General features: G+C 41.8%; 1 protein-coding gene across 1 annotated transcript in view; it reads right to left on the reverse strand.

Moving 5' to 3' along the window:
• The window catches only part of FAM194C (family with sequence similarity 194 member C), a 94,393-nt gene that overhangs the window by 14,178 nt on the left and 59,771 nt on the right, over positions 1-20,444 (reverse strand). Inside the window, exons 11-15 of the mRNA XM_090284223.1 lie at positions 15,675-15,795; positions 11,528-11,777; positions 3,957-4,260; positions 1,834-1,941; positions 427-569 (exon numbers count right to left, since the gene is read on the reverse strand). Of these exons, the coding sequence (XP_090140349.1) occupies positions 427-569; positions 1,834-1,941; positions 3,957-4,260; positions 11,528-11,777; positions 15,675-15,795 (926 nt within the window). The remainder of the gene's footprint in view (positions 1-426; positions 570-1,833; positions 1,942-3,956; positions 4,261-11,527; positions 11,778-15,674; positions 15,796-20,444) is intronic.

A 20,444-nucleotide genomic window follows, 5' to 3' on the forward strand; every position in this document is an offset into this window, starting at 1 on the left:
CAGTACTTGGATCACACATAGGACGAAATGGGGTGGGGTGCAATGGGACAAAAGGTGGGGGTGTCACTAGGGTCGCTGCCCAACACCTGTCTCCATCATTTGTCCTACAGAAACCAGCACTGGGCAAATGGTCCTGTGTCCCTGCTTGTCTAAGAGGGCCCTTTCCCAAGCTTGTGTCCTAAAGAAACCAACAGCATGGCCTCATTCACCCCCTACCCCCAGCCTGCTCTCATTTCCACCACGCCCACCTGCAAAGTCCTCCCGTGCTAGCTTCTACAGTGGATGCAATGGTCCCCATCTCTGCCCTTCCTCACCTCACTCCCCTTTGGCTCACCAGTGCCCTCTGCACAGTGCCAACTTCTCCCTCCCCTCCAGCCACCCTTGCCTGCCTCCATCCTTCCTCAGTCTGACTTTTTCCTGTTTTACCTAAATTTGTAGTTATCTGGCAGGAAGTAGCCCCTCTTGCAGTCTTGTTGAGCCTGAAAGATCTGTTTCAACAGATTCTGCTTGCTGAAGCCATATCCATTCAAAACGCAGCCCCCAAAAAGGAGCTTCCCCCCAGCGAACATCTGCTGACAGACAGGAAGGAAACAGAGGGGAGAGGCCCTCAGCACGTCAGCACGGAATCTCAGGGCCGTGCTGCGGGCTCTCAGAGCTCAGGCCAGAATCCAGGCCTTTCTTTGGTGGCTGGGGAAGAGATGTTACACTCCCCAAGTCACCCAGCGAGGTGTGGCCAAGCCTGTCCCCTGTCTAGCCCCCCACCCCCAGGTCAAAGGCCAGCCTCATCATCCCAGCCTCCGCCTACTGCCAGATGGACCAGCTCAAATGTCACTTCGTACACAAGACCTCCCAGAACTCTAGGGCCTGAAGGGTGTCTTCCTGCTCTGGAGCAGAGAGTCTCAAACCCACTCTGATACACAGACCACGGGTCCCATGGGATGGGAGCCCCTGAGGGCTAGGGCCTTGTCCTATAGCTCTTTGTGCTCCTACCTTCTACATGTCAGTCTCCAACAAGTACAGATCTGTCCAAAGATTTTTGTGTAGCAATATTCATTAGTGTTATTTGTCATAACAAAAAAAAAAAAAAAAAAAAAAAAAAAGAGGAAATCATCTAAAAAGGCCCCACAAAAGCAGCACAGGAGAAAAACTAAAATGACAGATTCTTACACAGTGGTTAAAAATCAGGTGTTACAAACTGTTTTAAGACGTGGGGAAATGTTTATGTCATTTTAACTTAAAAAGCAGGACCCCGAGGTCAGAGAAAGACTGTAAAGTCCAGATGCCAAAATATCAGTTTGGGTGAGGCCAAGGCCCCCCACAGCACTGACTGATCAGATGCAGGTACACACTCATGTAACAAATGAGGCAATCTAGGTGGTATGATGAAGTAACCGTATTCTAACTTGCATTTCCCAAATTCCCCACAATAAACATACAGGGTAGGACAAAAGTAGGTTTGCAGTTATAAGTACGAGAAACAGAGTTTATTCTCGTATTATTATTTATTAATTATTGTATTATTTTTTATGGACAACTGTAAACCTACTTTTATCCCACCCTATATATGCGTTTACCATCCAATGTTTTTAGTAAAAAGTTATTTAAAATGAACAGACAGGTAAAGAGGATTTCGCTTTCTGGTTAAGTGCCCCTTCAGTCTCTTGGGATAGGGGGCTTATGGGGTCAGGCTGGAGACAGGAGGCCAGGCCGGGTGAGAATCCTGCAGGCCCTCCACCCTCCCCACTTCCACATCTGTGAATCTGCAAGGGCAGGGACTATGGGGACTGGGCAGCTGACAGCTGGTGGTGAGTCCCCTGCTGGGCTCCGGCTCACCAAAACCATCTCCGGCACCACAGCGTACTTCTTCACCAGCAGGGGCGGGTCCTTCTGCAGGGGGCTGTCCAGGTCATACCTCAGTAGGCGGTAGGGGTCATACCGGCACTGCCAAGAGAATGAGTGCCCGTCAGCCCCATGCCAAGAGGATACGCTCAGATTCCCGCATTCTCAGCCAGGCCAGGTTCCCACTGAGTCTTGGAGCCCCATAAAACACCCCCCTTCAACTCGACATGTGTACTTCCCATGGCCATCCCAGAGAATGTCCCCAGATCCACTTAGGGCCCTCTATTGGTGAAAGCTGTCACCGAGATGATAGCCCACCATGTGACATCCATTAGTAGCCTGGCCCTGTGGAGTCTGTGGGACGCTCCTGTTCCCTCTGCATGAGAGAAACTATGGAGATTTGAAGGTGGTAACCGTGTTCCTGGGTGTATCCATTTTCAGGACTCTTCTGCCCCTATGCCTCTGCTGGCTGCCCTTCTGAATAACCTCTCAGTCATTAAATCCATTCAAATTCACTGAATTGAACCCAAATCTCGAGGTAGGGCCTGGTCAATCGAGAGTAAAGCTGATCTCTTTCTCCTCCTTGTTTCTGGATGCTATGGGCCCATTAATACAACTAATGTGACACTTTCTGGTTTTATTTACCTTTTGTTTCAGGTGCCTCCAGTTATCCTGCCTAATCTTTCAGTTTAAAGTGTAAAACCCAGAACCACGCTTGGTGTTCCAGCTATCAGAATAAGAGAACATCAGGGAAGGTTTCTGTCTTAACCCACTGAATGGTGGAACCAGTCAGTGTAAGAAACCACCCCCCAGGCCTGCTCCCTGTTCTCCCCCAATCCTGCTGTCCACCTACAATGGCCTTCAGCCACCTCAGGCCAGGCCCTGTCCCCATTCATGCTGCTCATGACTGGGCAGCACCATCATGCATTCTTGTGCTTATGGATATTTATTGGTGAACAATTAATAGCCCTGAAAGAAACTAAAGTCAACTCTAAGTTTAAAACATGTGTGGCTTTGATGTATGAAACTAGGAAATGCCTTCTGAAGTTCAATCAGAAGGGTTCCAATCTGAACTCCTGGCATCGGCTGAAGTGCAGGTTGGAGGGTGTCTATGTTAGGGTCAGGAAGGAGGCACTCCTGGGAGGAGGGCTTGAGAGGGTGTCCCCAGGGTGTACACAAAACCTCAGAATTCGAGGCTGCAGCCAAAGGAAGGCATGGCAAAGACAATAGATTTGAGAAGGCACCAGAATAAGAGAGTTTGAAGGAAGTCACCAAGTGGACACAAAGCTCTTGTGCTCACGTGGCATCTGCTCCAGTTGGTCTGGGGACAGTGCCATCCCTGAACTGTGTAACACTCCTGAGAGGACTGCTGACTTGGGATGATGATGATATTTAGAAACAACTCTGCAGCAAGGAGTTTCCACGTGTCCCTGACTGAGCAGCCCACATGAACTGGGACCTTGGGCAGCCTTTCCCCTGTTCACCTTGGCATAGGCCACTGCCTCTGCCAGAAACATTCACCCATCTGCCAAGACCCTTTCATCCTGGGGGACTCTCCCAGACCTTTGAGAGGTGTCCCTCTGCTCCCCAGTTCCTACCAGCCTAGAGCAGTCCTATCATGGCCCTCATTTGGGGCTTGGTGTAGTGACTGTCGCGCCGCGTTGGGAGCCCCTCCAGGGCTATGTCAAAATCAGCCCTGCATGGGACTGATGCATAATAGGTACCTGGCCACTGTCTACAAACTTTCCTTAGCCCTGAGGATCTCATCACAGCTCTGCTCTAAATACCCAGTACATAACCACAAACTGTGATGAGTGCTCTGGAGAAAAACAATGGGGATCTGACTTTGTCTCAAGGTCAGAAAAGCTACCGACCTTGATGTGGTGACATTCATCCTGGGACAGGGGGATAAGTGGGAGAAAATACTGCCAACAGTAGGAAGAGTGAGTGCAAAGGCCCCAAGGAGAAAAGGCAGGGAAAGAGGGCCATGTGCTCAGGTGGAGCGGCAACCTCTCAGCCAGAGCCTCAGCCAGTGCTAGCCCTCCCTGGGGGTCACCTCCAATTGGCTGCCGCCCCCCCCAGACACTGAGGCCTTCTCTGCTGGGCCCAGGACCCACCTGGATGCAGGGGGAGGCACGGCCCTGCTGCTGGCGACCGTAGAGTGTGTCGAGCAACCACTGGAGCTGTCCTGTGCTGGTGGGGCTCTGGCTCGACTCTATCCCGAACACCAGCACCTGGTTGGGGTCCCGGGGTGCTGACAGAAAGCGTTCTAGCTCCACGTCAGATACCAGGGGTGCCTTCACCATGCACTTGCAGCCAGTACGGATGTCTTCCTTACAAATGAGCTTCCTCAGCACCAGTGGGCAGTCAGATGGTGAGGCTGCCCACCTAGTGGGGCTGCGCACCTCCTGGGCCTTCCTTCTGCAAGAAGGAGCAAGTGCTCAGTGGGCCCTGCTTCCACATGGACAAAGGCCCCACTGTCGTGGAGTTTAGGCTGCCAGCAGTTCTAGCCTGGCCTCCATCACCAACATGCACCGCCTTTAATGGGTCCCCCAACCCTCTGGGCCTCCATTTCCTCAAGTATAAAATGCAATTAACAAGTGGCTCCTTCATTCACCTATCCAACAAAAGCTTGGTAGTCATCCTGAACAATTTTCTTTCTCTCACATCCCATATCCTATCACATGTCAGCAAGCCTATTTGCCCTCCATTCAAGATGCAGAGTGCAATCCCTTTTCCTGTCCCCCCACTTCTATTAACATGGTCCAAGCCTCCATCATTTCTTGCCTGGATGCCTGCAAGTGCCTCCTAATGGGTATTTGGCTTTCTCCTCTGGCCTCTCTTCAGACTGTTCTCTACCAAGCAGGCTGAGGGATATGTTGAGAGCCTAAAGTACCTGTGGGACACTATCAGGAATACCAACATATACATATGGAAATTATAGGACAAGAGAGAAAGAAGCAGAAAAAAATATTTGAAGAAATAATTGCCAAAAACTTCCCAAACTTGAGATTTCTCCAGGAAGCTCAACAAGTTCCAGGTAAGATGAATTCAAAGAGATCCACACCAAGACACATTAAAATAAAATTGCTGAAAACAAAGACAGAGAGTCTTGAAAGCAACAAGAGAAAAGTGATTCATCTCACACAAGGGATCCTCAATAAGATTAACAACGAATTTCTCATCAAAAAATCATGGAGGCCAGAAGGAAGTGCAATAACATATTTAATTGCTGAAAGAAAAATAATACCAGCCAAGATTTCTATATTGAGCAAATTTAGCTTTCAAAAATGAAAGGGAACTCAAGACATTACCAGATAAACAAAAGCTGAAGGAGTTTGTCATTAGTAGGTCTGTCCCACAAGAAATGGTAAAGAGAGTCCCTTAGATTAAAACAGAAGAGTATTGGACAGTAACTTGAAACTATATACACACATATATATAAAAGAGGAAATTTATGGGAATTGGTTCACATGCTTATAGAGGCCCAAAATTCCCACAGTCTGCTCTCTGCAAGCTGGAAAACCAGGAAAGCCAGTGGTATAATTCAGTCTCAGTCCAAAGACCTGAGAACTGCAGGGGGGCAGGAAGGGCACGGGCAACGGGATAATCCACAGTCTAAGGCAAAAGGCTTAAGAACTGGGAGGCTGCTATGTAGGTGCTGAATTCTAAAGTCCCAAGAGCCAGGAGCTCGAATGAACTTCCAAGCTCAGGAAGAGGAAAGTCGGGGGGGGGGGGGGGCGTGTAGAAGAGGGTAAATTAGGGATAAATGGTGACAAAAAGAGACTTGACTCTGGATGGTGAACACACAATACAATATACAGATGATATATTATAAAATTGTATGCTTGAAACCTATATAATTTTATTAGCTAATGTCACCCCAATAAATTCAATTAAAAGAAAGATCATGGAAATAAATATTATGTCTTATATTTGACATGTTCAAGCACTAAAATCCAAACTAATTTTTTTTTTAAACTAATTTCTGAAGGTCTCTAAATTAATTTATATCAAGTTAGTAATAGTCTTATGACTTGGAATACATACTAATTAGTTATTAGACTGGGGAAAAAAAGATGAGAGAGAAGGAATTTGCCTTTCCTTTGATTGTTGGGTTTTTTAAGGCCCTTATTAAATTGCCTTAACCCAGTCAAATTGAAACATAAAATTAACCATCACATCATGATACATACACACACATATACACAAACTCAAACACAAAAGTCAACAATGGAGGAACTGAGGAACAAAAAATATATAACATTTATAGAAAACTGATATCAAAATGGCTGAAGTAAATCCTTCTTTAATAGTATTTACTTTTTAATGCAAATGGATTAAAATCTTCAACAGAAGTTACAGATTGACAGAATGAAAAGAAAATCTATGATATAACTATATTCTCTTTAAGGAGACTCATTTTAGATTCAAAGACAGCACAAGGTTTCAAGTGAAAGGACAGGAACAAACTCCCAGCAAACAGTAACAAAAATGAGCATTGGTGGCTAAACTAATAGTCAAAATATATTTTAAGTAAAAAGTTATTTCAGGAGACAAATAAGGCATTGTACCTGAGAAAAGGGCTACTCTCTCTAGAAATATAACAATTATGAAGATATACGCAGATAACAATAGAGCCTCTAAATATATAAAGCAAAATTGGCAGGACTGAAGGGAGAAACACACAATTGTACAATGATAGTTGAATATTTCAACTCTCTGCTTTCAATAATGAACAGAAGAACTAGATGAAAGCTAAGCAAGGAAACCGATAACTTGAAGAATATTATAAACCAACTACACCTAAGACATGCATATTAGATCATTTAATCCAACCACAGCAGAATACACATTCTTCTCAAGTGTACATGGAACATTCTCCAGGATAGACCATATAATCACTTACAAAAAAAAAAAAAAACAAAAACTCAAAAATTTAAAAAAGAAAGAAATCATAGAAAATATCTTCTCTAAAAACAATGGAATGAAATTATAAATAAGAAGAAATTTTGGAAAATTCATAAATATGTGGAATTTAAGTAACACATTCTTATCAGACAATGAATCAAAGAAAGAATCCCAAAGGAAACTAAAAAACACTTTGACATTAATGAAAACAAAACACAACATACCAAAACTTAAGGGATATGTTGAGAGCAATGCTCAGAGGGAGAAGTATAGCATTAAAAGAGAAGAAAGATCTCAAATCAATAACCTAACCTAATTTTACACTAGAAAAACAAGAACAAACTAAACCAAAAGGTAGCAGAGAGAAGGAAATAATAATGATTAAAGTTGAGATGAATAAAAGAAGAGTGCAGAAAATTAATATAGAGAAATAACTAACTAAATGTTGGTTCTCTAAAAAGATCAGCAAAATTGACCAATATTTAGCTAGACTAAAAAAAAAAAAAAAAAGAGAAGACTCAAATTATGAAAATAAAAAATGAAAGTGGTACATTACTACTGACCTTATAGAACTAAAGAGGATTATGAGAGGATATTATGAACTGTGCACTAATAAATTAGATAACCTAAATAAAATGGATAAATTCCTAGAAATACACAAACTACTAAAACTGACTCAAGCTCAAGAAGAAATATAAAATCAGAATAAGTATCTAACAAGTAAAAAGATCGACTCGGTTAAAACAAACAAACAAACAAACAAAAACTTCCCCAAAAGAAAAACCTGGGACCAGATGGTTTCACTTGTGAATTCTACCAAACATTTGAAGAAATGACTATGATTTTCATCATATTCATCTAAAAAATAATCTTAAAGAAAGAAAAATACAGGTGAATATCCATTATGAATACAGATGCAAAAATTCCCAATGAAGAATCATAACAATGGCTCTGAATGCCTCCTGAGTTCTCTCTGTGTGGGCCAGGATCTCTGTTCACATAGGTACAAATACATATTAAAGGGAGAATATTTTTAATTTGTACATTTATTCTTACCTAACCCCTCCCAAACCTACTTTGCCATCATTCTTCCCCATCCAAGTTAATGACACAATCATTATTCAATTATTTCAGCCCAAACCCTAATAGACATCTGTAATACTTGTTTACCCTTATCCCCCATCTTATCAGTAATTTCTGTTAGCTCTACTTCCAAAATTTATAACAAATATGTCTAATTTCCTCCTTATTTCTGATACTACCCTTGATAGCACAATATCAGTGTCACCTGGATTACTAAAATAGTATCTTAACTATTCTGATTCTACTCTTTCCACCCTAAAATCCTTTTTCCATGGGGCAATCCAAAATGTTCTACTTCCAACAATAGCTTACTAGGTAGGGTGTTTTAGAAACCCTTCTGAGAAAAATAGAAAAGCTCAGCAAAATATATATTTTAGAACTGTTTAAATTCATTAGAGATTTCACAAGTAAGAATTTGCAGGGTCAGCATCTGGAAGAAGAGATGAACCAAGAAAGGTGAGTGTGACATATAGGACAGCTTTACCCCTCAAGGCTAGTACTGATTCTAAAAGTGAAACCTGGGGATGCCAGGCTGAGAAACTGATCAGAACTCCTGACCTGTTCATGGGTTAGAGGAGTGGGAATGGGAGTTCAGGGACCACCAAAGATGTTGGCCCTGATAAGCAGTCCTGGCTTTTGGCTGAGGACCTGAAGAACAATACCTCAAGAGTAAAGGTGAAACAGAAATAGACAAGCCCTCACAAAGATTGAAGCACAGCTTCTCTCCCTATACATAGATGAATCTTGCATGCATTATGCTAAGGGAAAGAAACTAGACTCAAAAGGCTATATACTGTACAATTTCACTGACATGACATTCAAGGAAATACAAAACTTATAGTACAAAAAACAGGTCAATGTTGTTAGGGTTTAAGGGTGAGGGAAGAATTGGACTGCAAAGGAGTAGCATAAGGGAATTTGTAGGTTGTTTGTTATTTTTTGGGTGGAGGAAGGTGGTAAAACTCTTCTGTATCTGGGCTATGGTGGTGGTTACACAACTCAATGCACGTAGTCTTTTATGTCATAGACTTTTATGTCAAAAAGAGTAAAGTTTACTGTAAGTAAATTCAAAATAAATTTAAATTGAGATAAAAATCAATTGCCTTTCTATATACCAGCAACAAATAGAAAATTAAATTAAAAATGTATAATAGCACCAGAAACTACTAAATACCATAGGATAAGTCTAATGAGTGACAAACAAAACCTCTATGCTGAAAACTACAAAATACTATGGAGAGATTAGAGAAGCCCCAACTAACTAAATAAAAAGATATATCATGTTCATGAATTAAAACACTCCAATATTACAAAAATATTAGCAATCCAGTCAAAATCCTAGGACGTTTAAAAAACTGACAGGATGATTCTAAAATTATATGGAAACATAAAGGGCCATGAACAGCAAAACAATTTAGAGCAACAAAGCCTGAGTACCTATTCACTGTATATCGATATTTATTATAAAACTATAATAAGACAATAGGGAACAAAAGAGTGAGTCCAGAAAATGATCCTTGATTTATACATATAGAGCCCCTTGATTTATTACAGAGTTTTTACCACAGAGCTGAGGGAAAATTATAATCTTTTCAATAGGCGATGCTGTTCAGATATACATATATGGAAAAATTAAAACTTAGCTCCTACCTCACATCATACACAGAAATCATTTCCAGGTGGAGAATAAACATAAACATTAAAACAAAAAAAGCAACTAGAAAACAACTTTGGAGAATATCTTTATGCTGTTTGAACAGGGAAATTTCTTTAAAAGGATACAAAAAGCTAATCATACAGAAAAAGAGTGAAAATGGGACATTAAACTTAACAACTTGTTTATCAATATACACCATGACCAGTGTAAAGGTGGGAGAATCATTTGCACCATGTATACCTGACAAAAGTCTTATACCCACAGTATATATAAGGAACTCCAATATATAAATGAAGAAACGACAAGCAACCAGTAGAAAAATGGACAAGGGAACTGAACAAGCACTTTGCAAAAGAGAATATTCAAAATGGTCAATGAATAACTGAAAACGTGGTCAACTTCCATAGTCACCAGGGAAATACAAATGGAAAACCATTTATAGAATGGTTATAATAAAAAGGATTGGTTACCAAGCATTGGTGAGAATGTGGAGCAACAGGAACTCTCATACACTGCTGCTGGGAGTGGAACTTGATACCACCATTTGGGGAAACAGTATCTATTAGGAGCTGAACATACACATACTCGATGACAGCAATTTCATATTCAGGAATACATCAACCAGAAATAAGGACATATAGGAACATCAGCACAATTTGTCATTACTGAAACTACAAACAACTCAAATATCCATCCACATTAAAATGAACAAGTTGTAATGTATTCACACAATAGATTATAATATAGCAATGAAAATGAGCAAACTACATGTAACAATATGGATAAATCTCACAATTTTAATGTTGAGCAAAATAAGCCAGACACCAATGATCTACACTGAATAGATCCATTTAAATAACGTTAAAAAAATTAAAAGTCATCTATGGTATTAGAAATCTTTTTGTTGGGGAGGAGCATGGGGTTACTCATTGGGAGGAAATAAGAGGAGACTTCTAAGGAGCTGGTAATGTTCTATTTTTTGACTTGGTGATAATAGGGTGTACTCACTTTATGGTACTCATTGAGCTATATACACTGAGGATTTGTTCATTTTTCTGTGTTTATATATATTATATATTTTTGAAGTTAAAAATAAAAATATAAAAAATATATCTTTTAAAAGGTGTTTTTTAAAAATCCGTAAGTCGGTTGATGTCATTCCTGTCTTCAATTAATGGAATGACTTCCTATAACACTAACAAGGCTCCTTGATTTGACTCTTGCCTACCTCTCTGTCCTCAATTTACATTACCCTCTCTTCATCATGAGGCTCCACACTGGTCTCTTATTTTCCCTCAGACAGACCAAATTTGTTCTTGTCTTGGGGCTTTAGTATTTGCTTTACATTTGCCTGATGTTCCTTCCCCATCCCTTTTTGTGGCTGCCTATCTCTTATCCCTCAGTCTCCAGTTAAATATCATCTCCTCAGGACTGCCTTTCCTGACCTGTCTACCTAATGGAGCATATCCCACCCACTTTCGAGTCACTCTCCATCCCAGGGGTTGGTCAAAGTTTTCTATAAAGGACCATAGTGCAAATATTCTAATCTTTGCAGGCCAGATGGACAGGGTCACAAGGACTCAAGATTTCTGTGCTAGCAGGATAAGCAGCTATAAATACACAAATGAGTGGGTGTGGCCATGTTCCAAGAAAACCTTACTTAAGAATTTGATATTCAAATTTCCTATCATTTCAGATGTCATGAAAAACTCTTCTTTTGATTTCCTTCCAAGCACTTAAAAACATAAAAACCATTCTTAGCTCACCCATTAAAAAGTCAGACAGCAGGGCCGAATTGGCAAAAGGCCCTAAATTGCCAACCTCTGCTCTAACCCATTACACTGATTTTTCTTCCTAGCCTTATCACTATCTAAAATGATTTCAGGCATTCATGTGTTTATCTTTTATCTTCCCCCTCCCCAAGAATTCCAGCTCCAACAGGGAAGGATCTCATCTATTTTCTTCACCATTGTGTGTCTGCTACCCATCACAGCATCTAACACACAGAAGCTGGAGGAAATGAAGGCCCAAGCCCACCTGGGTGTGACTGGGGCTTTGGCTTGGATCTTGATGGTCTTTCGACTGGGGCTCACAGGAACAGATCCAACATCTTCCTTCGAAAACTCTCCAAACGAGGATTCTGGTTGAACTGATGGACATCGTAAGGCAAGGACTTTTCCTGAGTAGTGATGTAGCTTGGTGCCCCGCTCGAGATTGAACCAGGATTTAATTTTGATTTGACTTATTTCTGCCTCTTCCCTTACTGGATACTGTATGGTGAGCAGGCCTGTTAACAGAAGACACTTCTGCTACTCCCCTTGTGGCCTGACCTTACCTCCCTGTTGTGAAGCTCTGCAGGTGGGCACCCTTCAGCTCGTCTCTTTCTCTGCTCCTTCACTCTTGTAGATTATCCCATTGGCTGCCTGTCCTCTGTTGCCTGGCACAGGGCTCCAACCCCAGTACAGTTAGTGGTTCAGTAAATAATGGCTGAATGTAAAAATGAGTCAACCTCATTTCCATTCATTTGTCAACACTCAGTTTAGATCCCTCGTCTCTTAAGGGGCCTGTATTTCATTCAGCTTTGTGCCCGCCACAGCACTCAGTGTAGAGACTGGGTACACAATGCATCCATGCTGTTCCCTTCCCTGAGAATGCTGTGCCCTGTGTCTTCAGATTTAAGTCATTTCTATCTACTTTCTTTGTTATGTTATATTTATATTTGTATTCTTATTTTACTTTCCCTACTAGACTGGAAAACTTTTGAGGCCAGGGACTTCTCATTCCTTCATTCATTTACCATTTATTAAATGCTGGGTGCTGGGAATACAGAGACTACCCAAAACAGGGTTCTCTGCCTCTGAAAACTCCTACTGGCAGTACAGGAGGGATAGACAAACAGAACTATTTTTAATGCTAGGTAGTAAGATTTATCATTTGAGCATATATAAAATGTGGGAGCTCAGAGGAGAGGGTGCTCCATTCTTCTGGGGGTATCTGGGAAGGCTTTCCAGAGGAGGGTCACAGTTGAATTGACTCTTTGGGATGAGGAGAAACACCCCAGGGAGTCCATGGGGGGAGCACGGCCCCTCCATGCCCAGCTAGGGGTTGGCATGGAATGCTGTGAAGTGCGGCAGGGAGGGGATGTCAATGTTCCTTTGTCCCCAGGCTCATCAGCAGTGAGAAGAGTCAGCTGTGGGAGGGGTCCTGAGGCTCCCCAGCTGGCCCTGGGGAGTTCTGTGGGCCTAACAGGACAGCCTAGTGAGGTGGCTGCTTTTTTCTCCTCTGCTAAGATCTTTCACAACAAGAAGAAAAGAATGGGGTTGCCAATGGTTGATGGATAATATAGCAGATGGAGGTAAAAGTGAACCTGGTGTGGGGTTGGGGACAGAAAGATATACAGAAAGATGATGAGGCCCAGGAAAGTAAGAAAATTGCATGGAGACATTAAACACAGATGAGAGAGTGCTCAGAAATTGAGGGTGGGCACAAGCATGGATTTGGGTGGGATTATGGTGTCCCATGATGGGGCTCTGGCAGGAGTGTCTATATGGCTGCTGGAAATCGGCTTTTCTCATGCCCTACAATAAATCTGCCTAGGCTCAGGAATTTGCTAAAAAGAAATAGTGCAGAATGGGCCATTTGTCCATCGCCTGGGTTAAGGCCCAGAGCTTGCTCAGCTGACACCAATTCCCCTCCTACAGGCTTTAATGGCCCCACGGGATAGCCAGGACCTCAGGCTTATGGCTCCTCCCTCAGATGACACCAGGCCTCTCTTATAAGCCCAAAATTGGAGTAGGCGGGACCATGGTGATGGATATCCTCTAACAAGGATTTAAAAAAATAAAGAGAACAGGATTTCTGGTGAAGATGGAGGCGTACGTAAACACACTTTGCCTCCTCATAAAACTACAGAAAAAATTACAACCAAACTACAAAACAAATACCACCCAGAACTGTCAGAAAATCAAGCTGTATGGAAGTCCAACAACCAAGAACTTAAAGAAGCCATGTTCATGTAGACGGGTAAGAGGGGCAGAGGTGCAGAGATGGGTGAAGAGACACAGAGAGGGGAAGAGGCGTGGAGAGGAACGGAGATAGCAAAGTGGCACAGGGAGGTGGCGGGACAGGCGGTTTTACATTCACGTGTGGTGGATAAAAATCGGGAGGGATACCTCAGGAAGAGGGATCCCAGCTCCAAACCAGATCACCCAGCTTAGGGTTCCAGTGCCAGGAAGATAAATGCTCATACTTCTGGCTGTAAAAACCAGTGGGAGTTGGGAGAATTCTGAGGGAAACTGCGGGTTTCTCAGGAATCTCTTCTTAAAGGGTGGCAACGGACTTAAGACTTATGCAGACCAACCAACACCCTCTGGGATTCAGCACCAGAGCAACAGCTGGAAGGGCACTGGTTGCATACAGGGAGAAAGTGAAGTGACTGGAAACAGAGAGAGTGCCAGAAGACAGGTTCCTCCTGGGAAAACCTTCAGAAGCCAGTCAGCAGCATTGTCCCCGCTCTAAGCCCTCCCCAACATGGAGTCACAAACTGGTGACACAGGTTCCCCTGCCCTGGAAATTACCTAAGTCTATGACCCATACAGTTTACAGGTATGCTTTTCTACAATAGGCCATGCTACTAAGACAGAGAGTGAAAGCAGCTCCACCTAATACACAGAAACAAACACAGGGAGGCTGCCAAATTGAGGAGACAAAGAAATATGGCCCAATGAAAGAACAGAACAAACTCTAGAAAAAGAACTAAACAAAACAGAGATAACCACGATAACCAACCTGTCAGATGCAGAGTTCAAAACACTGGTTATCAAGATGCTCAAAAGAACTCATTGAGTATGGCAACAGCATAAAAAAGACCCAGGCAGAAATGAAGGTTATGTTAAGCAAAAAAAGAAAGAAGAAAGAAAGAAAGAAAGAAAGAAAGAAAGAAAAGAAAGATCTACAGGGAAGGGGAGGAAGCCAAGAATCAAATCAATGATTTGGAATATAAGGAAGAATAAGGCATTCACTTAGAACAGCAAGAAGAAAAAAGAATTTAAAAAAATGAGGATAGACTAAGGAGCCTCTGGGACATGTCCAAATGTTCCAACATCTGAATCATAGGGATGCCAGAAGTTGGAAACTTATTTGAAAAAAATAATGAAAGGAAACTTCCCTAATTTGGCAAAGGAAATAGACATACAAGTCTGAGAAGCACAGATAGTCTCAAACAAGTTGGACCCAAATAGGATCACACCAAGACACATCATAATTAAAATGCCAAAGGTTAAAGATAGAATCTTAAAAAGCAGCAAGAGAAAAGCAGAGAGTTACCTACAAAGGAGTTCCCATAAGACTATCAGCTGATTTCACAAAAGAAACTTTGCAGGCTAGAAGGGACTGGCAAGAAGTATCCAAAATGATGAAAAGCAAGGAACTACAACCTAGATTGCTCTTTCCAGTTAAGCTATTGTTTAGTATGGAAAGGCAGATAGAGTGTTTCCCAGGCAAGGTAAAGCTAAAGGGATTCATCATTATCAAGCCATTATTATATGACATGTTAAAGGGACATACTTAAAAAGAAGATAAAAAATATGAACATTAAAATGGCAACAAATTCACAACTATCAACAACTGAATCTAAAAAACAAACTAAGCAAACAACCAGATCAGAAACAGAAGCATAGATATAGAATTCATTTGGAGGGTTATTAGTTGGGAGGAGGAAGGGGAAGAATGGGGGAAAAGGCGCAGGGATTAAGAAGCCCAATTGGTAGGTACAAAATAGATAGAGATGTTAAGACTAGTATAGGAAATGGAGAATCCAAAGAATTTACATGCATGACCCATGAACATGAACTAAGTGGGGGGATTGCTGGAGGGAATGGGGGTACAAGGTGGAGGGGGGGCAAAGGGGGAAAATTGGGACAGCCGTAATAGCATAATCAATAAAATATATTTTTAAAAATAAAAAATGTTGAGGGTAGTGAAGGTCACCATTATTAGCTGTGTGGCCTTGAGCAAGCCCCTTCATCACCCCGAGCCCAGTAATTTCATCTACCAGTGGGGAAATTTCTCTGCCATGTCCATCTGCCTTGGGTGGTAAAGAACTGTCCTTGGAGATGACTTGCAGGTAACTCAGGATTTGGGAAGCCATCAAATAGGCCCCCCACCAACCTTTCTGCCTCCTTACCCGCTGCCAGTAAGACAGAATTCATGAACTGAGACACTGTCTTCTGAAACCGCTTCTTGATCTCTGCCAGGGCTCGGCTCATCTTAGACATCTTGTCATTCATGCTGATCTTGTGGGTCATCTAGGGAGAGGCCAAGGAGAGAGCAGTCACCTTTCCTGCCAGCGGCCATCTGCCCAGACCGGTGACAACCAGGCCTTGCTTTGACTTGGAGAATGTATTGTCCCCTCTGCCTAGGATACACCTCTCTCTCCCTCAGCTCAGTGGATTCCTGTACCCCAGCCCAGTATGACTCAAAGGTCCCCACCTCGGAGAGTTTTCCCTGATTCTACTAGGCATAACTGTTCCTTGCCTTGGACACCCATTATCATGCAGCCTGAAGACAGAAGTTAGCCCTGTAGGAAGTAATTGAAAGCATTTGAGCCTGTCTCCCCCACTTAACTGTAAGCTCCTAGAGGGCAGGGACTGAGCTGGTCTCCTTTGTGTCTGAGTGCCCATCATGCAGAGTGTTGAATTAGTGCTTGTTGAATTATGAATAACTAGATGGATAAAGGCCTCTCTGGAGCCAGTCCCTCTCTGTATGCATCCCCAAGAACCCTCTTCCTTCCTCCAGCTGCCAGAGCATCTCAGCTGAAAAACTGCCCTTGCCCAAGGTTACACAGATTGACTGGTACTTGTGAACACAAAAGCCCAGACCTCCTGCCTCAATTTGGAGTTACCCTGAAGGGCCATTCTGGCTCTGGGGCCTCCTCTGGGGTGGTGAGGCAATTGCTGGGGCTGCCCTGCAGGTCAACTGCTCCCTCTGCCAGAGCGTCAAAATGGAACTGCAGAACTGGGCTCAGATTCTAGTTTATGGCAGTTAGGGTTTGCTCTTTTCTCCAGGAAGCCTTTGCCAATTTCCTCAGCCGGCAGCAATCGCTCTCCATGCTAAACTTGCACATTTGCCCCTTCTTGTCCTTTCTGCACTGGGTCCTGGTCATTTTTTACCTTCTGTATCCTAAACTTGGTCAGCCCCTTAAAGGCAAGAACCATGCTTTCTACATCTCTCACTTAACCCAGAGGAGGTGTGAAAAAGATTTTTCTTCTGTGGAATTGAAACCTCAGGTGAAGAGAGTGGGGTGGGCAGTGGCCAGATTTTCCGAAGAACAATGAAGTCAGCCCACATGTCCTTCTTTACCCTGCGGGCAGGACTTCTGTAAAGAATGCTCCAATTAATGGCAAAACCTCAACCATCCTTCCGACTGCAGGCCCCAGCTGCCGCTTCTGGGCTAATTTTATTTATTTATTTGTAATTTATACCCCGCCTGCTTCCAAAAAGGATTTGAGGTGGCACTCTAGGCTAATAAAGCATTTAAATTGAGGCACTGCCTCGCTTCCAAAGTGCTGCCTTGATAGAAATATTTAGTGAGGAGCCAGGCCGCAGGGCCATAAAAGCTGGAACTGCCATTCTGCTTGTCGCTCTTCTTCCAGGGAGATGGGTGTCTGGGGAAGCCATTTAACAAGCTTTGCAGTGACAGGGACTTTGAGGAAGGAAGCCACCCTACCCCCACCCTCAGCTTTCCTAGACTGTCATGGATTTTGCTGATGAGTGATACCCAGCCCCAAACACATACACACACAGGATGGAGTTGAATGGGTTGTAAAGGTCTCAGGATGGCAGTGTGTGAAAGCTGGGTGGACCCTTGTACATCATGATACAGATGGGGAAACTAAGGTCCCAAAAGGGAAGGGACTAACCCAAGGCTTTATGCCCTCTTCCTAGCTGAGGCTCTTTGCCAGCCTTCACATTCAGCAAATTTTCTCAAGGGCTTCCTGCAGCTCTCACGGTCCAAGAATCCAAAAGGAGGCAATTCTCTGAGCTTCAAGGATTTCATGTAGAAATATTTTGAGAGGCTTAACCCAGCAGTTAAGGTCAATGTTTGGAAATCTTGCTATCTGCAATAAATCTGACCTTTCTTCATTTGCTGTTGTCTGGTTAGGGAACTGTAATATATACTCCTTGTGCTCACAAACAGAAGGGATTATGACCTGAATGCTTTTCGAGAAGTCAATCTTCTTGGTCAACATCAATGACTGCCGCCTAGAATGCACTTGTTTTCAGAATCTGTTCTAATGTTTGTTTATCCCTATGCAAAATGTCCCCAAGACGGTTATGCTCTTAGAGTTAATGATGCTTTTTCCATAACTTCGCAGCCTCTGACAGCACTTGTCAGTGCCTCTGAGAGCTGCCTTTACAAACACTCCACCTCCTAGACCCACAAGGTCCAGTAGAAATATAATGCGAGCTACATGAGCAGTTTGAAACATTCCTATAGACACAATTAAAACATTCTTAAGAGGTAAAATTTATTTTAATAACATATAAAAATTATAACTATTTCAATATGGAATCTAAATAAATAATTTAAAATTTTACATTGTCTTTTCATATGAAGTCTTAGTAATACAGAAAGTATTTTCACTTATGGCCCATCTCCATTGGACTTGTCACCACACTGCAAGTGGTCAATAACCATTTGCAACTTGTTGTTACCATACTGGACGTCACAGCTTTAGATTTCTAGTCCTAGCTTACAAAAGTTACATTTAGGTAAGAAAAAAAAAAAATCAGTCTTGAATTACTAAGGGGCTTTCCTAGGCCTACTGGGTATATTTATGGACTTAGAGTGATTTCTCTGAGCTGTTCATCAGGGTCTTTTTAGCTGTTTAAGTCCTGGTTCTCAGCTGACTTCAGAAATTACCAGATTAGAGATTGCCAGGCATTCAAAGCATTGCTGCAATTTTATGGGAAAAAATTTTTTTCTAATATCTATTGCCTTTGGTAAGTAAACTCAAAATTTTTTTTATACACTCTAAAAAGGTTATCAAGAAACAGACATGTGACCTCATACATACTTAACAATGACTTTTATTATTTATATTTTAATTTTTATTGAATTTATTGGGGCAACATTGGTTAATTAAATTATACAGGTTTCAGGCCCTGGCCAGGTAGCTTAGCTCAGTTGGTTAGAGCATTGTTCTGATATGCCAAGGTTATGGGTTCAATCTCCAGTCAGGGCACATACAAGAAGCAACAAATGAATGCATGAGTAAGTAGAACAACAAATCAATATTTCCCTCCCTCTCTCTCTCTCAAATCAATAAATAAAATTATACAGGTTTTAAGTGTACCTTTCTATAATATATCATCTGTATATTGTTTTCTGTGTTCACCACCTAAAGTAAAATCTCCTTCCGTCACTATTGATCCCTTCTTTACCCTCCTCTACCTTCCCCCATATCCCTTTCCCTCTTATAATAACCATACTGTTGTATGTGTATATGAGTTTCTTTTCCTTAATCCTTTTACTTTTTCAACCAGCTCCCTAACCCTCTCTGACAGCTATCAGTCTGTTTCTGTATCTCTGAGTCTATCATTATTTTGTTTATTTTGTTTATTAGATTCTACATGTAAGTGAAGTCATATGGTATCTGTTTTTCTGTGACTGGCTTATTTCACTTACATAATGCTCTCCAAGTCCAACCATGCTGTTACAAAAGGTTAGATTTCCTTCTTTTTTATGGCTGAATAGTATTCCATTGTGTAAATCTACCACAATAGTTTTTTTTGTTGTTGTTGCTGTTGTTGTTTTTACCCACTCATTTACTGACAGATACTTAGGCTGCTTCCAAATCTTGGCTATTATAAATAATGCTGCAATGAACATAGGGCTGTATATATTCTTTCAAATTACTGTTTCTGGTTTCTTCAGATAAATTCCCAGAAGTGGAATCACTGGGTCATAAGGTGGTTCCATTTTTAGTTTTTTGAGGAAACTCCATACGGTTTTCCACAGTGGCTGCACCAATCTGCATTCCCACCAAGAGTACACAAGGGTTCCCTTTTCTCCACATCCTTGCTAGCAGGTTTATTGATTTATAGATGATAGCCATTTTGAAAAGTGTGAGGTAAAATCTCATTGTGGCTTTAATTTGCAGTTCTCTGGTGATTAGTGACAATGAGCATCTTCTCACATGTCTATTGGCCACTTGTATATCCTCTTTGGAGAAATGTCTGTTCAGATTCTTTGCCCATTCTTTATGTGGATTGATTTTTTTGGTATTGAGTTGTGTAAGTTCTTTATAAATTTTGGTTACTAACCCCTTATCAGATATATCATTGGTAAATATGTGGGTTGTCTTTTCATTTTGTTGGTGGTTTTCTTTGCTGTGCAAAAACTTCTTAGTTTGATGTAGCCCCATTTGTTTATTTTTTCCTTTGTTTCCCTTGCCTGAGGAGACATATTAGAAAAAATACTGCCATGAGAAATGTCTGCTATTTTACTGAGTATGTTTTCTTCTAGGATTTTTATGGTTTGAAGTCTTACATTTAAATCTTTAGTCCATTTTTAGCTTATTCTTGTGCATGGTGTAAGTAGGTGGTCTAGTTACACTTTTTGCACGTATCTCTCCAATTTTCCCAACATTTATTGAATAGACTGTCTCACCCCATTGTATGTTTTTGTTTCCTTTGTCAAATAGACCATCAAGATGTGAGTTTATTTCTGGGCTATTTTGTTCCATTGATCTATTGTCTGTTTTTATGTCAGTACCATGCTGTTTTGATTACTATGACCTCGTAGTATTGTTTGATATCAAGTAGTGATTCCTCCTGCTGTGTTCTTTCTCAAGATTGCTGTGGCTATTCAGGACCTTTTGTCGTTCCATATAAATTTTTTCAATATTTGTTCTAGTTGTGTGAAATGCAATAACAATGACTTTTAGAGTTG

Source organism: Furipterus horrens, unplaced genomic scaffold (assembly GCF_987537825.1).
Source record: "Furipterus horrens unplaced genomic scaffold, mFurHor1.1.pri manual_scaffold_7, whole genome shotgun sequence".
Taxonomy (NCBI): Eukaryota; Metazoa; Chordata; class Mammalia; order Chiroptera; family Furipteridae; genus Furipterus; species Furipterus horrens.